Genomic DNA, 23,848 nt, shown 5'->3' with positions numbered 1-23,848 from the left:
TATATATATATATATATAAAAGATATTGATCTTACAATGATAATAATAATGTGTATATATACTTTATAAACATATATTGAGAGACATATATTGGATTCATCATTATTTGGATCATTAGTCAAATAGAATTCTGAAAAAAAGATTTCACTAAAAAAATAAAACTTTACTGAATCAAAAAAAATTTTCAAATTTCAAAAAATGAAACACATAAAAGTACATAGAAATAATCACAAAATAAATCTAAAAATGGATTATTCTAACAGTGTAGGAAATACGCTAAGAGAACTGAAACTATATTTGTTGCCAGAATGACTACAATTAAATAAAATCTTTATTCATAGATAGATAAATGATTGCGCATATATTAACATTTCTACTTATTCTCAAGGTTACGAAGATAAAAAGAAACATCGAGTTACGCTGAATGGCAAGAAATTGTTACGTGATATTTACGAGATATTTGGAATCTAAAACTGAAAACAGTCGATAAAAAATGATGTTTAAAATATTTGATTATCATCATATCGCTAAAGAATGATCACAATTTAACAAGAATTTTACAAAAACCTACAAGAAGTCGTTTGATAATGGATTTATTAATTTTTAAATCTCACAATTTGATTGACTACTACAATTATATATTTCTTGCTGTAATTTATATGTAAATATATAATGTCATAATATGTAATACATGTCATCGATGTCAGTATCTTTACCGGAAATGTTTAATATCTGTTTCTAAGGTATTTTTCTTAATTATCTGAGCAATTAACAAACACAAGGAAGACATCAGCGTAAACATTAATGTGAAGACTTATCTAATAGTAAATAAGTATGTATAGAAAAGTGACAAATAATTGCTACGTATCCTATAATAACTCAATGGTGACACAAGCGATTTAATTCATAATCTACGTTAGATAGGGAGTCTTCCGCAAGCTACAGATATATGACTGATGAGTCGTTTGCTTGATTATTGAATATGATAAAAATTTTGAGATCATAAGATTCATAAGATGCACGTGACGTACTCGCAATGACAATGACTGATACATCATTAAAGAAATTATTGTACATCGATGACGTTATACAAAGTTTTTCGAAGTTCGCAGTATTCTATCACATCTCACCAAGTAATTGTAATTTTTACGAATTAGTATTATTATGTTGCAATTTATTCAATATGATTAAAATTTGCGGAATTGAAAAAAAAGATAAATAGAATATTTTTATTTACAAAATTAAAATATGAAATATTTTATTATTTGTGCAACTGCTTATTAAATTAGTGTCTTGATTATTAAAGATATTGATTCTTTTTTTCTTTTTTCAAAAAATGGAGAGTAATATTTTTAATTGATATTCGGCCTTTTCATTTCCTTTTATTTCGCAATTGTCTGATTTTAACTAAAATTAAGGAACAAATAAGTGATGTACCTGTTTTCATGAAGATTAATATCTTATCTTTACTTACCAATAATTCTTTTACTTAAATATACATATAAATAATAAGCTAGATATGCGTCAAGCATGTTGGATCGTTCGATTAATTAATTTCAAAAACATTACTGCATGTAATGCACATTTAATATTTAATATTTAATGTCTGCTCGATGTTAAAATTCAGAAGAATTGCCTGGAAAGCGCAATCAACTTAACTTACAATGAATTAACGGTTGTCGCTTTTTTCAACTTTCCAATTCCGATAGCTGTTCTACTTATTTCCAATCGAAAAGAATTTGTGTGAAAGCGACTATTCATGGTATAATGTCGGTTAACGCTTCATTTTTTCCTTAGAATAGATTTGCAAAGGAATAAAAATAGCGAAAGCGTTAATAAGCCGATTCAGACCTTGAATTAAAAATATAAACAAAAATATAAAAGAAAAGTAGAGATAAAATCTGTTATAAGTAATCTGATCTAATAAATTAATTGATTATCAGCGATAATCAATTAAAATCGGTAAAAAAAATATCTTTTTTCAACTTAATATCTTAAATCTTTCAATAACCAGTTTATTATTAAAATATCATCTTATAGTAGATCAATTATGATTACTATATACTGATAACAATCGAAACATTCGAAAGGAATACGTAAATGAGTATTCTCGGGACCTTGTTAATCGTTGCGACATGGAGAGAAAAGAAATCCGGAATTGTTTTTAGCGTGAAAATGAAGAAAAAGAAAAAATAATCACAGGTTTTAAGAGGTTACGAAAATGTCAGCGTGACAGTTCAGTGGACCGTGGAAAATATAAAAAATAGAAAACAGAAGTTTCAATTTCGGTATTGTTGCGAGTACGTGAATCTCACTATTTGAATTTATATTTAATATTATTTAACATTATTTCAATTACAATTTTTCTGTAAAAAATTACATCAAGACATTGTCACGACAATATATTGTCCATCGACCGTCACGAATATCTCACTTCTCTATTTTTCTCACCGGAAAACACACAAGGCTAAATTAATCAAGAACATTTTATTTTATTACAAACTTATTCGTTTCTCATAACTAAAATGAAACATTTCATGACCACAAATTGTGCTTAATTAAAGGAAATGTCAATAATAAATCGATAAAATCCATAAATTCAAATTTAAAAAACCATTTAAAATTCTGAAAGAATAATTATTACTCATATAAACATAAGTTCAATATAATTTCGTAATAAATTCGTTTAAAAATATTTCCTTTAACAAAATAAAACTACAACAAATATTTAGAATTGAAACAAATGTTGTTGATAATGTGCGATCTCTCGCGCAATGTTTTGATTTGTATATGTAGGTATCTATTTACGTCAAAATTTATTTATATTATGTCGTCTGGTTTTACGATGCAATTCATTCGAAACAAATTCCTGCGACAAATTCCTTGAAAAAAAACCGCAAAACAAAATTAAAGTTGCATAACGAAATTATTTTACATTTTTACTGAAAGCCACGAACAGCGTAAGAAGTCACGTAGCGAAGGCGGGCTAATTAGAATCTCCAGTAAGTAATTATCTGACGGTACAGTTTATTTAACATTACGTAAAACTGCCGGTGAATGTTTCAAATCGTCATTTCAAACAATCCCATTAGGTGCAGGAATGCCAATGAAATCACGTGATCTCATTACTTCCGAGTCATGTGTCAGTTACATGCGAATGCATCAAACAAACTGCCAGTAGGTGATCGATCGACTTACGTAAGAGTATCGATGAATCGTTGTTTGTTTTTCGCAAATGTGAAATGCAAAGTCTTATACAATACCAGTAATAATAATTATGAATATTATTCAGCATTAAAATCCATCTGTAAATCCTGTCCATTAAGAAAATATATATGCTTGCATTTTATTAAATTTTCATCAAATGCATATAAAATCTAAGTTTTTTTAAATTCGCTGATTTTTATCTTAATTCTTAGGAAAAATTTAGATTATAGTAATCGATATTCATTTTTGCTTCAACAAATTAAATAACTTAGACTTATATTAAATAATCTGACAATTAACACAAAATAAAATATAAATAGCAGCTAAAGACTGCTTAAGAATTCAAAATAATAATGTTTATAAATTTTAATTATTTAATCAATTCTTAGAAAAAATTTGGAATATTGTGTCAATTATTTGACAAAGATCATTATTTGATAATATCTATGAGATAATCAATATTAAATAATTTAAGTTACACAAGACAAAATTAAAAAAAAAATCTTATAAATAAATAAGTTTTATTAAATCGCGTCTAAAATCAATTTGAATCATATTTTTAATTTTGGGAGTATTCCTGATCTCGTCTCATATGTCGTCGTTTCTTTATATTGATTGTGAATTAAAAAATTATAAGCAATTTAATACTAATATTATGATTCGTCAGTTGTAATAAACGAATAGTATTGAATTGTGTGAATATACGATTGTTACACAAAAACTGACAATATATAGTGCAATTCTATGAAATTCGCGACTGTTTACACTGTGAAACTTATTGTAAAATTATTCAATTTTTAACAAAGTTAATATATACTCGCTAATTAACCATTTCAATATTGTCGCTAACATTGACCTTGCATTCGAAAGTGAAAGTAGCGTTTCTACTCTATGTAACAGATCAGTGGATAATGAAAAGATTCAATTCTATCTGTTGAAAGTAACAATGAAGTCAAGAAATACGATCGCCTGAAGTAGCAGCTATAAATCTCTCGCTGTATTTTATACTATTACTCAGACTATTTGAAGTAGTTATTTAAATTTTATAAATATATATACACACATGTATAAATGTACATTATATATATGAATATACATACATATTTTTTATGCTAAATTAAATATGTATATATACATATATTTTTTTTTATTATTAATTTAATTATTAAATATAATCTCAATATAATTTCCGTCTTTATCATGTTTTTTTTTCTTTCAAAATAATTTCTTTCCAAGTTATCAACATACTGTCTTTCTCTAATTTTCCTATACGATAATTTAAAGAAAAAACAAATGATGTTTTGGTGTAAATAACATAATGGAAAATAATTGCATTACGTTATATAAAATATTTTAATTTTGCATGTACTATTAAAATAGCTTATATGTACCTAATCAAATTCATAAGTTAAAATTTTTTAAATAACAGATGAAACTTTATCAATCTGCTAATAGTTCTGTTTCTATCATATAACTTTTTGACGCATCAAAAGTCAAGTCACATCTCTGTATTACACAATACCTTCTGAGGAGATTTCAAAATACTCGGAGAGCTACATTGTTAAATTCATAATTATATTTAATTTGAGTTATTTTTAATCATTTCTAAATCGCTACGTAATGTTACTTTAATTAAAATAAAGAATTAAACAATTTAACTGAAGAAAATGTAATAAATTTGACTTAACTTTAGTTTATTGTTTAATTATTAATAATGAATTCGATTGGACATTCAGTGCGCACTGGTGCACATTAAAGCTGTTGTACATGAAATAATGGAAAGATATGTTTGCATATAGAAATCGATAAATCCTGAAATACTCAATATATTTTATTGTATTAGCTAAAATATATATTTTATAATTCGAAATATTTTCATTTCACTTTTATATTAAAATTAAATCAGTGTACAATGGTTTATGCACCAGTGCGCACTAATACAACGAATTCGCCATAAGTTCATACGTAGCAATTCGAACATTGTTTACTTTAAAATCAACTACAGAAATTAATTGATTTACATTTTAACATGGAAATTAATATAATGTTATTCAACTCAAAGGATTGAATACATTGCTCTTTTGATATTTAATAGCGTATTTACATTTTTCGGATAAATAACCCGTATTCAAAACGTATTTTTATTATCAATCAATGTGCGCTTTTATATTTTAAATGTTATAATATTTATATGTAACATAATAAAATATATGATAAATATGCGCTAACATCGTAATAAGCGCATTCTGAATATGAGCCAATATGTAGAATTTACATTTATTATAAGCTTAATCGATAATCTTATTTAAATCTAATAATTTCAACAAGTTCAAATTTTCATACTTTAAACACACAAAAAATCCTTATATTTATTTATGATAGAAACACAACAAACAAAACATAAAATATATTTCGTGCGTTCAAATTCAGTCGAAGATCAAATCTCTTAAAATAACTTATTTATACATATTTAACTATTTATACTTAAGATTACATATATATTTGAAAAGCCATTCAGAAATCGCATCTCTGGTGCGAGAATAATTCATGATCATAAAATGTTTATTTACCTTTAGGAGCGGAAATTTCCACATCAAAGGTCTCGGGTTTCTTCATCTCAGATTTCTTTCGATCTGGGGTCATCGCGTTCTCGACCATATTACCATCTATGTCAAAGGGTCGATCGATGAAGAAGTTTGTCAGTGCTTAAGGGTGTTTAACGAAGAAAGCTCTGTCTGGAAAGCCGACGTCAGCCCTGTTCCGCGTGTAACACGCAGTGCGACGGTCACTCTGACACTGTTACAAACACGGCCAAACTCGAGACACTTAGAGGCGAACACCTCGCGCATGTCGGCCAATTAGACCACGTCGGGAGCCCCACCGGTGCGACTCCCAACTCCTCTCCCACGCGCGGTGCGCTTTTTCCTGAATCGCACCTGTGTGCCTATCAGCGAATCGTAAGTAAAAAGGCAAAGCGAAATGGTAAAGTCCTTAAGAACAATACTCTGCACACGTGAAAGATAGAATTGTCTAAAAATAAACCGGCTTAACGATACAATGGAATATCTCGAAAGGAGCAGATTCCAAACCAATGCGTGATATGATGTGAGACAAGTGCACGGTGTGCACATTAAATATGTACAAAGTGTCTCAAAGACTAACGCTATTTTCTTTATTCGTAAATCTTTGAATAATGCGAAATTAAGTTGTTATTCTTGAAATTTGATTTGAAATTAAGCTGTTTTCTCGCTTCGTATCTTGTAAAAGCACCTTCAATTACAAATCAAAATTTTTTTATCATTTTCTTAGATCATTTCTCCTTAATGTTTCAACAATCTTAAGTTAATTCTTTCTTAATAAAAAAAATTATTGGAGAAATCTTTACAAGTTTTAAATCTTTTATATTTATTTACCACCATGTAGGACTGAATTTTACAAAAAAAAAAATTAGATAATCCTATCGATTTTACAAAAAATCGTTTGTATCTTTCACTGTCGAGCTATGGAATGATCTTTTATTACATTAAAAAAATGTTACATCAAATTGTTTTTATTAAAATTAATTTCGATGAATACCTGTATTGTAATATTTAATGGTACATAAGTTTGTGCATGTGTGAATGCATTATTTAACATTGCCATTTGTTAGCTATTTTTTATTTTTACTTTCTTTCTTCTTTTTATTTTTTATATATAAGCATTTATCTTTTTTCTCTTTTTTTTTAATGCATGTACGTATTTGCATTTTAATAATGTTTGTTAATGTTGTATTATTCTTACACTTAAGAAAATTGTATCCTAGAATGACTAATAAATAGCGAGTCATTTATTTGTTCATTCTCTCTCTCTCTCTCTCTCTCTCTCTCTCTCTCTCTCTTTCACTTATTATTATTATTATATTTGTTTTATTCACTAAAGTTAACTGATTTAATTCATTTAATATCAATAACTGAAAAATATTTATATTTAAGACATGTAGTACAAGAAAACTCATGACTAATTAATGATAAGTTATAAATTATTAAAATGCTAATCAAATCTCTTAAAATACTAGTCGTGTAATGCAGAAAAATAGCTACTAAAAGAATTTGTGGACAGCAAAACAAATTTTCTAATTTTAAACAGTTATCTGATATAATAATCAATAGAGCAATATATGCAAGATAAATTATTTAAAAAAAGAACGATATTAGCTATTTCTCAATGTCAATGATGCACATCGCCAAATCTACTCATAGTGCCAAGGCTAACCGGTACATAAAAGAATTTCTCTCGTAACTATTTATTCTGAGAAAAAAAATAACTATTACAATATTCCTTTGATGATGACTGTAGATCTTTTATGTTCTTTAAGTAAATTATTTTCAATATGGAAAACTGCAGAATGATTATTTTTTCTTAAAATTGCAATATTATATATGATTCAAATTATTGATTTTGTGATACCGTGATATAATTAATCTTGCGCTATTCAATGTAGTCTAAAAATTGATCACTACTAATTATGTCAGATAAATTTATTGACATATAGAAATAAGAACTTGACATATAATTCCGCGATTCTGTTAAACAGCGAATATATTTCAGGAATGTTAATTAATTCTAAACAAATCGAGACAGTTATGCCAATATTTATTGCAAATAATTAATAATAGAAACTTATATCAGACAAGGATTCAGATAGATCAATACGATTGATATAAATACGGCTCAACAATCAGATTAATCCAATATCTCTATTATATCATATTATCTTTGATATAAGAATTAATTTTGTTTTATAATAATATTGTGAGTCAATCGAATAAAATGAAGAAATATTACAGAAGATAATTCATTAAAGTTATATTATCAATTATGTGTCTTTCTCTCAGAAATGTACAGTGAAACGTAAGTGAGCGTTATGGAAAATCACCGTTTCATATAATTCTTCCGCGGAAAGTCGATGACTGCGTGCGCAAGTTCGCTAAGTCTCTGAGCAGAAATTCCAAGGCGGTCGTCTCTTAACGAGAACTACTTCTCCACACCGGAATCGTAACTCATTCTTGGCACGAAGACTCGTTCACGAGGTAATGACTCTTGCGATGTTGTCAGAGTCTCTTATTTGCGGCATGTCACCGTCATCGTCATCATCATCATCATCGGTGGGTCTCTGAGTGACCCACAGACCCCATCACTGTGGCCTCATTCGCGGGTCGATAAACTGGCACGTCGACCAAGTCATTGCCAGTAGCAAGTTATACCAGTCCTATCCGTCCCTTCCACTTCCGTCAATCTTGGTTCTTAACATAGTTACCAATTTAAATGACGCAGGCGATAAAGAGATTGAATACATTGTGCGTGGCGCATCCGTGATAAGGACAGCATATACATTCTTATTGCAATGAAACGGCTAGTTAATTATGTAATAGCTGCATTGTCGCATTTTTTATTCTGCATTCTTCAAACATTAAATTACTTGTACTCTAACGTATACAATATATATGGTGAATTTATTATTTAGACTTTATTTAAAGTTCAGCGAAAATGTACTAACGCGAATTGTAATATTGTAAACGTGAAAATCGTAACGTTGCTATTTATTGAAATATTTTGTATCCCATAATTGTCCATTTAGAAATTTAAAAAAAAATTATGTGTGCGCCGAAAAAAAATTTACTAAATATTGACAATATTTCTTTGGATAGTATTAAATAAACATTTACTTATAGTAAATAAATATTTATGATAAAAATAATTAAATCAAATTATTAAATCAATGGTTTTTATATAAATAAATGTTTACATTTAGAACTATTCAAATATATATTTATTAAAATTTAGTATTTTTTTCAGTATGAATATGATTGTATGAACTTGTCAATTAAAATATCAGTATAACTTGATAAAGCACACAAAGTCGCGTCGCACCGTTTGTGAATTATTATTCGTGTATCACGAAACAATCGTAATGTTAACGAAAATATGATGTATAATGCGTTAACGATTGTTTCATGATACACAAATAAACTCACAAATAGTACGACACGACTTTGTGTTTTGTCAAGTTATATGATACCAATTACATACACCTATGACGGTCCCGGTTTACGGAAACATTAGTCATGCCATAAAAAAATTTCCACGGCGAAAGCGTGCTCGTAATTTTACCAGGTCGCATTTCGAGTGACGAGAAAGTGTAGCATCGCAATGTGTTTCCGTCCTTTTCCTTTTTGTCAGCAAACGAGCTATGTAGTTTAACCATTTTACCAAGCCGCGCATAGCAAAGTTTCTTTCCGGCTGATAAACACGAACTTTCTTGCGATTTCATTTTCGAAACAAAAGTCACGGTCAAAGTAATACATCAAAGACTCGATTTATTATTATCAACTAATTGCGTGAATATATAAAAATCGATACATATTTGGTATTCAAAACTCTGGAAGTAGCAAATGTCTCAATAAAATTGATACTTTTGATAGATATTTGATAAATGTAAAATTCCCCGACATCGCGATTAAGATTATCTAAGATTTTGAAATAATCTGCGCAATAAAGCAATAGCGAATAAATGATTCCTAATACAATGCTAAGGAAAGACTAGAAGAATATAATCTTTAAATTAATTCTTTAAATGGCTTATCAGATTGCCTTCACAGATAAATTCAAAATAAGAATGTGACAAGAACATGTCTCTTTCGAAAGAGGAAATACGCAATCGTAGTTGCTTCCACGAAGTCTTATCTTGCGCAATGGATTATCATCTTGTCTACAAGTAAAATATTCGATCGCGATCGAGAGTCGTACATTTCATGCAGACTATTAAAGATGGTAATAAAACTAGTTGTTAAATCGCGCCCCACGGATTTATAGTCTTGAGATGATTAATTTTGAGCACGTGTAATGCGACGTTTGCTCATATCGATCGAGTGATCTCGTGAACAAGCACTGATAAGAAGCGGGAGGCTCGTCTCACGTGACAATCACTAACTAATCACGCGAGCAACCGATGCAAGCGACAAACAAAGTTTCGATCTATACGTGGCTAAAAGCGTGATCTGCGAAATATCTCTTAATTCCTCGTAATCCATGAGGAAAATTTATTTCAATAAATAAATTTAATGCGACATAATTGATTATTAACTATTTTTATCCAAAGAATTTTATTACAAAAACAATCTATGAAACTTTCATGTGCTAGAAAAACAGTACGGTGCCCGTTGAGTCCATCATAAGTATAACGCAGAATTACAACAAATCAAAAAAGATTCTTAATTTTTCTTACATCTGTTATTCATTCATGCATTTATTTATTCATATATTGCCTCAATTTTTAAGCCATTTATCCATTATTTATTTATTTACTGAAACAAGAAAAAGGATTAAAAGTGCAAAAGTAATTTTAAGGACACGTGAAACGCAATTTTCTTTAGAGAAATCTGTTCTTTATTATGAATTGAATTGTTGCGCAATCATCTCTTGTCTACGTGAAATGTTGCAATTGTCGCGTATCTCTCGCCTTATAATTGCGTGATTTGCTCGCTTCGCTCCGCTTAATTGCGGAGATACGCCGCATGATCTCCTCGACAAGCACGATTTCGCACACGGGTGAAATGTTTGGGAAAAGTGAAAAGTTTTCTTCCGTGCACGTTTTCTCTCGTTAATTGAGAATTTATAATGATTAACAAGATTATAATGATTGCTCGTCAACTTATGGCTCACTGTCGAATTCTCGTTAGTAATTAAATATAATTTTCAAGAAATACATAAATAACGTATCAATTTCGACTTAACATGCAATGTTTGCCTTTCCTCTGAAAAATAAATACAAACGCAGATGTACGTAATTGCATCGCTTAAAAAACGAACTTCGTCATTGCATAATCGGAGACACTTGAAAAAATTAACGCCCATATTGTACGCACATGGAATAGAAGTTTTCAGAACCGATTATATGAGTATTGAGTCTTATCATTTTATGATATCATATAGCATATATGTACAGACTTAAAACTAAGATTATAATTATCATTTTGCATGTTTATTGCGAAAAAGTACTGTTAAATGTTTTGACGAAATATTTATATAAAAATTTTCCACCAAAAAGACTTTTACATTAAAGCATCATGTATCACGGGAAAGTTTTATTCCCATAAAATCCAATTATTAACACTTAAATGTAAAATAAATAAATAAAGTATTTGATTTTATATCTTTCGGTTTTGAAAGAATTTATTAGATGTACAAATGAATAATCCAAATGTTTTTTAGCAGTTAGAAATTAATTTTAAATTAATTTTATTGATTTTCTCGCTTTTTTGCGAGTTATGTAGTGTTGACATATAGCTATTAGAAACGACATTAAGGGTGCGTTCCGTGTCGAATATACATTTTATCTGTTGCCATGATTGATTCTATTGAACTGAATATTTTTGAAAATTATGTTGGGCCTATCGCTATACTAAGGGTGCGTTCCGAGTTACGCGCATGATGCATCATTTGTCCATTGTTCATCAAATAATAAAGAAGGATAAAACAATACATCATGCTTCATGCGTAACTCGGAACGCACCTTTAGCGATAGGTCCAATATAATTTTCAAAAATATTCAGTTCAGTAGAATCAAACATGGCAACAAGTAAAATGCATATCCGACACTGTATGCTATATGAATTCCAACAAAGAAAAAATGCTACAAAAGTATGCGAATCAATTTTCTTTTCTCGATGAAGGTTATTGTATCGTACGATACATGCGCATTTTGGTTTAAGAGGTTTAAAAGCAGTGATTTCAGTGCGATCAACAAATAACTCCCTGGTGGTTCTCTAAAATGCAACAACGATGATTTGGAATAACTGTTCGCTGAGAATTCGACACAAACGCAAAAGAAGCTTGCAGAGCAGTTGGAAGTAACACAGTAAATCATTTTCAAACGCTTACATGAGATGGATAAGATCTAAAAAGAAGAAAAATGGATGGACACATAAACTCACTGAAGCCAACAAAAATCAATGAGTGGCAGCATGTCTTTCTCTTTTCAATAAGCAATCGAAAGTCTTTCTTATGGAAAATCGTTAAGGCGATGAGAAATGGATACTTTATGACATTCCTAAATGCAAAAAGTCATAAATCCCGGCGAACTATCAACATCGGTCGCAAAGCGTTTCGGAAAGAAGATTCTGCTCTGCATTTGGTGAGATATGAAGGGCATGCTCTATTATGAGCTGTTGAAATTGGATGAAACAGTTACTGCGGATTGCTAGCAACGCCAATTAATCTGCTTGAGTCAAGAATTGAAATAGAAATGCCCATATACTGGCAAGCTTGTGAAATTGTTGCATGACGCCAGACCACACATTGTTTCCAACACAAAAGACATTATAATGAATTTTAGCTGGAATGTCTTGCAGTACCCTGCGTATTCACCAGACATTGATCCTGACATCTGATTATCATCTGTTTCGGTCGATGCAACACACCTTGTCCAATACCCACTTCCAATCAGTAGATGAGATCCAGAAATGGCTTGACAACTTTATAGTGTCCAAAGACACAGCATTTTTTCGAGATGGAATTCGTCAGATGCCTGAAAGATGGCTTAAAGTTATAAAAAGCAACGGCGAATTTATATTTTTATTAAAAAATTTGTTTTAATTTCTTTTAAAATAAATCTTGAATTTAAAAAAATTTGGATTATTCATTTGTATACCTGATACAACAATTATTTTTAATTTTATGTATATCGATATATTGTATATCGAAAGCAAATCATATAAAATTAATAAAAAAATATAATATATTGTAGCTTTAAATTATATAAATATTAAATATCTTAGTTTAAATAAGGGACTATTCTGACAAGATTTAAAAAAAAATTTTTTTTACGTCAATTACTTTTTATAAATCAATAAAATTAATTTTTATTTTAGGAATAAAAAAAAGTTATTATACAATATCTGAATTACAAATTGCTAAAGTATTACAGATTTTAAATAAAAAAATATTGGATGTATAACAATTTTCTTCGCCGCAATATCAGTCGAATGGCAGATTTCCAAAAAGATAAGGGTAATAAAACGAAATAAAAAACTGAAATATTTTTTGTAAATTACGATTATATAATGCATAGAATTATTTTTCATTGAAAATTGTAGAGAGAGGCCTAATAAACCAACTGTCTTAAAAAATAAAAAAATTTATCATAAATGAATAAATTAACATATTGAAAAAATCCTACACTTTATCACAGCTATTCTATTTATAAAAAAAATATTTAATTATTTCTTGATTTTAGAACTGATCAAGTAGTAATCTATTCATTATTTTAATTCAAAACATGATGGAAAAATTCAAATGCAATTATCAACTTATAATAATTATATTTAAGATAATTTACCTTAAGTGTAGGCAAGTTACATAAATGTGCACTATCCGATGCCACTTTGACTCAAAATTTTTTGATTACGTTATTTTACATAGTCAATGACTTCAGTTTGACCTGCACTCCTGAAATTCGGAAATAATTATTACAACAATTACAACTATTATTTTACAAAGTTGTTGAATGTACCGTCCGAACTTAATATGTTGCCTTAATCAGGAACACAAAAATAAAACTTTCGTAAACAAAAATTTTTTTCCCCTATCTTTAATTATGTTCAATTAAAATATAACAATATTTAGCTTAATATATATTAAATAAATTTGTCTGATATAATAATCGCTACTACTGTTCAACATGTGCTGTCAAATATGTGTGCCAGAAGTGCTCGGAATACAAAAACCTTCATTTTACGATAAGAAAACAAGCAAGAAAATCTTTCGAAAATCATACAGGCGACATTGGAAACAGGCTAAGTCTCTTAGGCCTGTCATTCTTCATGGATTTATAGTGCTTTAACTGCCATTATTGTTTTAAATAGTGCACTTAGAGGGATGAAAAAGCATTCGTAAGAACGAGGAAAGCTGGTGAAATCGTGTCTCGACAAGCACCCGAAGTATATAATCTGTTGACAGACGTTAACAAGCATCTATTATGTACCCTGAATATTTCACCAGTCGTAATAACGCTCGTTACCTTGATTGTCCGTAATTTTTTTGCGGATTCGTAATTTTACAATGTGCAGAATTACGCAAATCGCTATGTAATCATGAACGTACCGAGAGATTATGGTACAATAAATGGTGAACAAACAATCGAGTCTCTTTACGATCCTGAAGAATTTCCGCAGTCAGCGGAGACAAGCGCGATCGGGATGATCCTCATTATCCTGTACATCCTTGCGTTATCACTCGGCAATGACGTAATCGCGTCATTTCGCGTCGACGACGTGATCGTCAGATTTATCGTGAACGCGACACCCGCTCTATTCCCACCTTCGAGAATATCTCTACAACTGTGCATTAATAATGGCAAGATTTTCGTGTTTATAATTTTTTATATATTAGTTGCTCATTAAAGAGGGAAGGAAGCACTCGAAATTTATAATAACTATTAGCTGTAATTGCAAAAAATATACTAATAGAGAAAGTAAAAAATGATCTTCTACAGAATGTTCCAAAATTCACAAAATAATAGAACAAGAAAGTTCTTGAAAAAAAAAGTTAATAAAGTATTTGCGATTTTTTTTTAAGTATGACGGTTTAAAATTGCAAACGGTTTACAATTACGGATTACAGTTAAATAGCGCTGTCCTTGAGTTGTAGATATCGAATGGTGTTAGTGGTGGCTCACGATAAGAAGCCGTTTAACTGTAATTTATGATGGCAATTTTAAATTTTCGTATTTTAAAAACTATTGGTTGGAATAAAAATAGCAAAAAAGCTTTTTTATAATATTTTTTTTTTCCTTATTTTTTCCTTATTTTTTCGAGAACTTTCTTGCTGTGCAATATTTTTATTCGTAAACATCGAGACAGTTCGTACAATAAATAATAGAAAAGAATTAATCAGAGTCTAAATACAAGTGTAACCGTGTAAATATGTGAACATTATCTCAATAATATTTATTTTGACGTATTTACATACTAACATAAGACAAATGTCTCAATGTATTTCAAATTTTCTCTTCTTACTATTTTTTTCTTTTTTTTCCTTAAATCTAAAATGAAAAAAAAAAAAACAATGACATGCCAAAAGATAAGAGATTCTTGAGGGATAATATATGGATAAATAAATAAAACTCTAAGAAACTCTAGCATCAATTATTTTCTTTTCTATTTTCCTTCTTTACATATTTTTCCAAGACATTTTATATTCTTGGAAGATTAAATAAGACATAGATTATAAATATTCTTTTCTGAGGATTATTAAGATAAATTTTCGATCTTCCAGGAGATGATTTCTCTTTGAAAGTTACATGCAACATGTAACTCTATTTGTTTTATATTTTGCTCATCATTTAAGTAGATTCATCAATTTAATAATATGTCATTGAATAACCAAAATAGATGTACCTACCTTACATTCTTCGATAAAAAGTTACAAGTCTAGCTAAAAGAATACATTATATTAACTTTTTATCTCAGAAATGATGACAGATAAAAGGCCAAAGAATCGATAGGTTCAACAAAATTATTTTCAGATCTATATCTAGATTAATTTTTAGATACTTCAACAAAATCGTTCCTTCCAAGTATAGATATATAATACAATTTCTATTTTTATTTATTAATAAAAATAACGCAAAAGATATTCATTAGAAATTAAATCCTTTCGCAGATGATACGATTAAATTATCAAGAATATTATCGAGTAATTACTTGATACACAATATTTATAATTTCTATGAAGAACTTAATCCGAAAATTTACGATAATTTAGAACATCAAAATCTATATATGTTGAATTTATGTTGCGATTACGCCATTGATATTTTATGACAGGTAATATAATATTTATGTCTGTTAACATATTATATATTTAAAAAAAATTGTCTTTACATTTCGCTGACACTTTGACTAATGAGACTCACAATTTCGTTATCTTATTTCGTTATCTTATACCAATCTTCTAATTTATCATGATCGATATCTGATATGAAATGACAGGTACACTCGAAAAGGATGTTCGTCGCTCCGACAAAGTGGCTGCTTTTTCAAGATCGAAAAATGATAATCGACAACGATAATTTTACTTTTACATATAATGACTCCGTGTTGAAAATCTTCGAGGATATGGCGATTTATCCTGATAGCGACGTGATCCTTGCGCAAAGATTCGATGGTGATTTTTTCGAATTATCATCTATATATCGACCAAGTCCGCAGAAAAGTGTAATAAGGGAAAATCGTGGAAATTGGACGATTGAAAACGGTTTGAAAATGAGCACTTTCGATGTGGCTTCAGCACGAAGGAAAAATCTTCAACAGACGACACTTAAATCTTGTCTCGTGGTACTTTGAAATATAATCGTCATATAAGTGCACTTAAACACCAATGAGACGTCAAAGCATTCTGTATACAAGCTAATAAAATATCTATATAACATTTAATATTAGACATCTATATAACATTTAATATTAGACATCTATATAACATTTAATATTAGACAAAAATCAAAGTACAAGCGACGTCAATAATAAAATTTCAAAAATGCTATGACGTAATCTCCATTTTAAGTGCCATTTTTTTTTTAACAAAAGAGATATTTTCTTTTAAGATTTATTACTATTGCACATATACAGATGACAGATCCTAACACCATCAACCATTTGACTGACTTCAAGGATAAATCCGTAGATCCTGTCACAAAGGCTAATTATCCATGGATACTGCATTTAGTGAACCGAATGAATGCAACGTGAGTTTGATTTTCAACATCACAACGGCCAAATATTTTGTTGGGGTGTTTGAAATAAATCCATGAAACGGAGATAATTTATACCAAATTTATAACAAATTGTCTTGCCAATTTTAAAATCACGAATGCAAGCTTTCAAACGACGTAATAAATTCGAGCTCAAGGTTAATTAATGAGGTTACAGCGAAGTAATCAAGCGATATACCTTCATACGTCAAAAACAATGATAAATTGATTTAACCAGAGAACTACATGATTAGATGAATGGATCTAATCATGTTTTGTTTAATCAAATAAGTTTAATTTACGTTTAATCAATTTTGTTTAATCATATTTATTAATTATTATAACAGACAAATTTGCATGATTACTGCATGTACTCTCTAATTGTGGTGTTGGCTGCTTCAAAGTCAAAATTTATTACTAAATCCATAAATATTACGATATAACTTTTAAAATCTTTGCTCGTCTGTAATAATCATATAAATATTCGCACAAAATATTTAATTAAAGATGAAGCGACTTTTTATATAAATGAATATAAGTTTGTATATTTTTTTATCTTAATCTATTACCTGATCAATATATCTTTCTTCAATATCAAATAAATTAAGAATTCTGATAAAAGAATTTTGATCAAATAATCGTTTTTGAATAAAAAAATTATTATCACTTTCATGAACACGAGATACTATATGAGATGTGATAATTTGCGGATTATGAAATACAGCCCAGCAAATATAGATATACAAATGATATAATACGACATATAAATATGTACAAATATACACATTTGATATTTATATATATGGCAGCATATATGTATTCATTGCTCGTTAAGATATTGTGTTAATCAACGACTAAAAATTGTATACTTTTGCTTTAGGATAAGTTTCGAAGTTACGAACAGCTGGGGATATCGCACTGAGAATGGTTCTTGGAACGGAATGATCGGGATGTTGGAACGGCGTGAAATTGATATCGCCGGTACCGCTACATTTCTCGTGCCAGAACGTATCGGTGTTGTGCAATACATCCAATTGTATACACATACGGGGTAACACTATTTATTAAATTGATTTTCTACATCTTTTTTTAAAGGCAACTTTTGGGAAAGGCTGGACATAATTAAAGTTTCAATTAAAGTTAATAATTTAGCTTTTGTTACTGAAAAAAAAATTAAATTGCTATTAATTTTAACTTTTTCTTATAATTCTTCGTTTTATTATACTGTTATTGATATTTTATGTACAAATCTATATAGCTCGCGTTTCATATTTCGGCGACCTTTACTGTCGACTGTGAGCAACATATTTACTCTGCCTTTTCAACGAAACGTCTGGATAGCAATTGCAGTATTTTTCGTTTTGGTTTTTTGTTTGCTGTACTTATCCATTAAATGGGAATACAATCGCGATAGGATGTTAAAATCAACAGCCTATTGGAATCTAAATCCCAGCAAGCCAACAGTCAGCGATAATCTTCTCATTCTTTTAGGCGCATTTTTTCAGCAAGGTAAAGAAACGGTTTTCGGTAATAATCGTAGACTTGGAATATTACTAACATGATTCTCAAATATTATTCAAAAATCTCTAAGATATCAAATTTTATCTTTCTCGCAAATACGTAAACTGTAATATTTATACTATACTTTACAATGGATTAAATTATTTTCATTTCGTTCCACATAAAATTTATAAAATTCTTGTAGGATATTCGTACGAGCCCTACAGAGTTTCGTCTCGAATTGTTACTCTTATGTTATTACTGGCCTCGCTGAGTCTCTACGCGGCTTATACAGCAAATATCGTGAATTTGCTGCAATCTACTACAGATTCTATCAAAACTCTTCCGGATCTCTTAAACAGTCCTTTAAAGCTGGGCGTGCAGGATGTAGTATATAATAGACATTATTTTAAGGTCGGTAAATAAAAACTCGCAGAAATTAATAATATTGGATTGTCCGGAAAGTTCGTGCCGACTAATCTATATAATTTAATAAATGTATACTAAAATTTAAATCTTCTGCGTTTCAATTTTCCTTCATCGGCATGACAACTTTCCGGACCCAATATAAGAACTCTTATTATGTAATAATTACAATTATATAATTTATTATGAAACCTTTCGACTTTTATTACGGCATAAAAAGTATTAATATGTAGCAAAAGATACAAAAACAGATAAGTTCTTTGTGGGATGACAGTCTTTCCAAGATTCCATTAGAAAGACAATACTAGAACATCGAATCGAGCCGAAAGGAAGCAAATCTAACTGGATGTCTGTAGAAGAAGGTGTACGTCGCGTAAGAAACGAACTCTTCGCATTTCATGGTGAAATTGGTACGGTTTACCAACTGATGCAAGACACATATTTGGAGGAGGAGAAGTGCGGTTTAACTGAAATCGATTTCTTAAATGTCTTATATCCGCTTCTTGTGATACAAGAGCAATCACCTTACTCAGAAATAATAAAAACTGGGTAAATAGATACCTTTAATTATTTTCACATAGACGTAGAGTTTTTAAATCCTTAAATTTCGATATGAAGCTTCTTAAAGTTTAAAATCTAACATAAAAATATCACATAGCTTTAAAAACATATTTTTTTGTCACGTTATCCTAAAAATTGTACTGTGTATACGAACCAACTATCTCATGATATAATAATTCTCGGCACTCAGGAATTATGTTTTCAGAGCTCTAAAATTGCGAGAATACGGACTCAAATATCGCGAGGAATATCGCTTATATACGCGAAAACCAGTATGTGCGAGTCAAACTAGCTTCATCACTATCGGTTTCACAGAATGCTACTTCGCGCTGGTCACAATGGGCTACGGAATACTTCTTTGTGTAATCGTATTTGCGTTCGAGTTATTATGGCATAGAGGTAAGATTTAAAGGAATGCTAGATGACGTGAGCACGGAATTTATCGATACTTACAAATGTATGAAATTCTCCGAATTGATCAAATAGGATAAAAAATCCTGTTACAGGATTAAAATAGACACAAAATAAAGAAGTGGAATATTCGATTTTATATTGAAAACAGTAAAAAGATTCAAAATCTTACATTTTTAAATTAATAAAGTTATCACTCGATTTAGATATTTCCTTATATAGAAGTTTTACAGCTTGTATGAATGACATGATGCGGTACCACTCATCGGGGGTATGCAGCGTTAAAAAAAGATCGGGATCCCGAATTTATTCGGGAAAGGATGACGTTTTTAAAAAAAATGTTTTAGACAATAATTGTAAAATATAAATAGATCTTATCAGTATGACCTTAGATGGCGTCGCCAAGATTAGGTTAAGGTCGAATCGATTTTTTAAAATAAAATATCCTATTCTTGATGCCAGAATCTAATAACTAGTGTCAAGAGCTTTTCAAAACACTGTAATGAAGTTATTTTTCATTAAATTATAATTTGTAATTATAATTTGTCAAGATCAAGGTTTCTGGAGGTTACATCTTTTATTTTCATCTTTACATAAAAATGAATTTTTAGTATAAAAATGAAAATAAGAGGAATAATCTTCAGTAGTTTTGTTCTTGATAAATGTTATCCAGTACATAATCCTGAAGAGCATTCAAGAGGTTTTAGTTGTCGGTCGAACACCTTGCATAATGCTAATGCCGGCAATACTGTAACTTCCAAGTCTTATAATTCGAAAAGTACTTAATGAAAAATTTTATTACAATATTTTGAAAAGTTCTTGACACCAGCTATTAGATTCTGGCATTAAAAATAGGATGTCATTTAAAAAAATTGATTTGATCTTAATCTGACTTTGGCGATGCCGATTCAAATCAAATTGATAAGATTTGTAAATAAATCTTTTTATACAATACAACTTATGTCTGAAAAATTTTTTTCAAAAACGTCATCCTCCCAAGTAAATCCGAGGTCTCAACCTTTTTTGAACACCCAATAATAAACGAACAATATTGAGTTTATGAAACTAATTATTAAAAATCTAAAAAAAAAAAGATTTTCACTCAACTTGCGATTTACTTGCATGCATATGTTTAGCGAAGATTCAGAACAGTAAGCAGTGCAGTAATCACGTGTAGCAGGAAATGCTTGAGAGAGATGATGTTGCAAATTGTTAGATACAGATAGAGAATATACAGAATAAAATAAATATATACGAGCACACACGCTTGATTGTGTAACGCAGCAATTTGTGTGTGTGCTACAATATGTCCGAACTAAAATGATAATGCAGGAAATGGAATTAACATTTTTAATTAAAAAAGTCTGTACTATCGGCATCGATAAAGTTCAATCACTGCTTCAACATTCCTTTAAGAGAAACTTCATTATCATGTCTTGCGCTATTTATTATGTAATATTTTTTTCTCGTAGGTAAACTATGCACGCGATAAAAGAAGTGTCAAACGCAGAAACATTGTGGAATATCTTGATTAAATGTCTGCAGAAATGTATACTTCGAAAGAAATTCAGCGGCATCAGATTTTCCTGAGCTTTCTGTTGCACTAATCTAATTTTGAACTTCATAAAGTTTTGATTAGAATGATTTGTATTATTTTATTAGATGTTTGTATCCTTTTTAATAAATGATTTGTCGTTATTATTTTAATGTGTTGTCACGTAATACAAATATTAATATAAATATTAATGTTAATATAAATATTAATGTAAAGTTATCAAACATGTGTACAGATCCTTTAATAAAGTTTCAACAGTCCTTTTGTAGAAAACACTGTGTGGAACAGATTACTTATAAAATAAATGCGCACAATGTGATTAATAAACAAGCTTTAAGATCGTTTCACGTATAAAATTTGAAATTAATTATTTACAAAGAGTATATAAATAAATCTTACTAGTTATAATGATTCACAGCTAAAATCAGTCGCGACAGTAATATACAGGGATTGTTATCTATATAGCACATATCTCCAGGGAAATATTATTACAAGATCCATTAAGTCGAGACATACTTAAGTGCAGACGTATGTTATTTATTAAAATCGATTTCTTTATTGATTCAAATATTCTTTATTTAATTCAAAAATATAACAAAAAATATATACATTCATTATAAAAAAATTCATATCGCTAATTTTATATCTATTCTTTTCAGTTGTACCTCTTTTAAATTCCCTAATTTCACGTATGCTATGTTTAATTACATCTTGCAGAACGCAAACATATAATGCATTTGAAAAGAATAAGTCCTTCAACTGTATATTATTATATATATATACGAATAAACGAAGATTAAATACGTGCTGGTAAGAAGCGCTTATAATAATTCTTCGTGTAATCTATCACGAAATCCAGAGTGCACTCAGGCAACTCTTCTGCCAGCGAAACAAGTAAAAGACGACATGATTGTTTTTGGTTATGACCGCGCTGATTTCAATGTAACAAGTTCTTCGAATGGACCGTCTACTCTATAGCGACACAAGTAGGTTTGATGAAGGAATTGCGCTATACTTACTTGATTTGGCAGGTAAAAGTTATAATACATACAAATATGGGTTTCTTTTCTATGTAAACATAAGAACTAACCAATGGCAATGCTGCGTTTAAGATTGCCCATTCTTTCACAATAATTTTCCATTGTTAGAGGTTTATTTTTTTCATAATTCATAATTAATTTTTAACCAAGATTCACCTTATTCATTATCTCTTTCCAATTCTAGAATTGGAAAGACATAAGAAATTAAGAAATAACAAGTTAAATCTCAGTTAAGAATTAACCGTGTATTGTGGAACTGGGGATCTTGGAGAAAAAAAATACAACCCTAAGTAAAGTTTATCACTTTAGAATTTAGTATTTATCGTAATTGTATTAAAGAGTCATTCTCGGGCAAATTGCTAGTCTTAATATTAAAACTGATATCCATTAAAACTATCAATATAAAATATGTTAATATAGTAAAGAACTTTACTTACTCCCTGCTAAATTTCTTGAAAGGCAGTTGGATGATAGCATTCTGGCTAATAATACATACAATAGCGACCTGTCTTGGCCAGATTGCTTCTGATGATAGCGTCAGATTGCATTATTACTTTTCTAGCACATTTTGCGAGTCACACAATTCAGTCAGCCTGCTCACCTTATTTCCAAAGGTCTAAAATAGCAAAAAAGTGAGGTTACGTATCACGTTCTGAATATCTGTGGATACGAGACGTTAAATTTGTTAAATCGTTTTTATAGCATTTGTCTCTTAACAACAGAGGCTATAATGTTATAATATTCTTTTCTAATTATGAATATAAACGTCTTATTAATCTCGAATGCTTTAGTCCTTTGATTATTACCATTTCAGCTTTGTTGTAATAAATATCTTGAGGCTTCATTCTGAAGTATCTTCTTCTGATATAATTGCGTTACTTAATTCAGTTTAAAATATTAATAACAATGTTGCGATTAAGTGTCATTCCTCAGTTTCCTCCGAACATTTCGAGGAAAATCATTCGGTGTAATCTAAACTAGATATCTAAATATTTTAGACGTGATCAGCTGACGAATGCATGTCGCCATCTATTGGCAGAACTGTGCATTGTTTTCTTTTATTGCTGCACTTTAAATCGGTGCAATAAGTTAAAGTGAAATAAACGTATATTTGTTTCACTTCAACTTATTGGCACTGGCTGTTTTCTAGCTAGGTCACAGAGACATTACACCGTGTACCTTTGTGTAAAGTAATTGTTGGAACGCAGGTTAGTTTCATAATGTAACATCAGAATGCATTGCAGTCTTCCATTCTTATAATTATATTTAGCGTATCAATAATAGATTTATGATTTTTATTTAGAATTAAGTTAATTTTTTCAGAATTGACGATTTTTGAAGGTTTTATTGCAAAATAAGTAC

At 29.5% G+C, this 23,848-nt stretch overlaps 2 protein-coding genes and 1 pseudogene across 2 annotated transcripts in view; 1 reads left to right on the top strand and 2 right to left on the bottom strand.

Annotated features, from left to right (window-relative positions):
• LOC108693003 (putative inorganic phosphate cotransporter) overlaps nucleotides 1-6,098 on the bottom strand; it is a 39,470-nt gene extending 33,372 nt beyond the window's left edge. The window contains exon 1 of the mRNA XM_018201630.1: nucleotides 5,778-6,098. Within this exon, the coding sequence (XP_018057119.1) occupies nucleotides 5,778-5,865 (88 nt within the window). The 5' untranslated portion in view covers nucleotides 5,866-6,098. The remainder of the gene's footprint in view (nucleotides 1-5,777) is intronic.
• Nucleotides 6,099-16,444: 10,346 nt separating this feature from the next.
• On the top strand, nucleotides 16,445-21,433 carry LOC108692925 (glutamate receptor U1-like). The gene is made up of 8 exons (XM_018201503.1): nucleotides 16,445-16,580; nucleotides 16,872-16,987; nucleotides 17,874-18,044; nucleotides 18,252-18,502; nucleotides 18,699-18,907; nucleotides 19,194-19,468; nucleotides 19,686-19,879; nucleotides 21,364-21,433. The coding sequence occupies exons 1-8, from the start codon at nucleotides 16,509-16,511 to the stop codon at nucleotides 21,381-21,383; spliced, it is 1,308 nt and encodes a 435-aa protein (XP_018056992.1). The 5' UTR covers nucleotides 16,445-16,508; the 3' UTR covers nucleotides 21,384-21,433.
• Nucleotides 21,434-22,723: 1,290 nt separating this feature from the next.
• Nucleotides 22,724-23,458, bottom strand: LOC108692826 (annotated as a pseudogene).
• Between the last annotated feature and the right edge of the window lie 390 nt (nucleotides 23,459-23,848).

Source organism: Atta colombica, unplaced genomic scaffold, assembly GCF_001594045.1.
Source record: "Atta colombica isolate Treedump-2 unplaced genomic scaffold, Acol1.0 scaffold83, whole genome shotgun sequence".
Taxonomy (NCBI): Eukaryota; Metazoa; Arthropoda; class Insecta; order Hymenoptera; family Formicidae; genus Atta; species Atta colombica.
Note: the sequence above shows the minus strand (reverse complement) of the source record. Positions and strands in the feature narration are given on the sequence as shown.

Bases quoted from the DNA above. Each gene is read 5' to 3' on its own strand.
- LOC108692925 (XM_018201503.1), top strand. From the start codon at position 16,509: ATGAGCACTTTCGATGTGGCTTCAGCACGAAGGAAAAATCTTCAACAG. The intron at 18,503-18,698 runs GTAAAGAAACGG...AAATTCTTGTAG, and splicing joins AGGCGCATTTTTTCAGCAAG to GATATTCGTACGAGCCCTAC. The intron at 18,908-19,193 runs GTCGGTAAATAA...GTGGGATGACAG, and splicing joins ATAATAGACATTATTTTAAG to TCTTTCCAAGATTCCATTAG.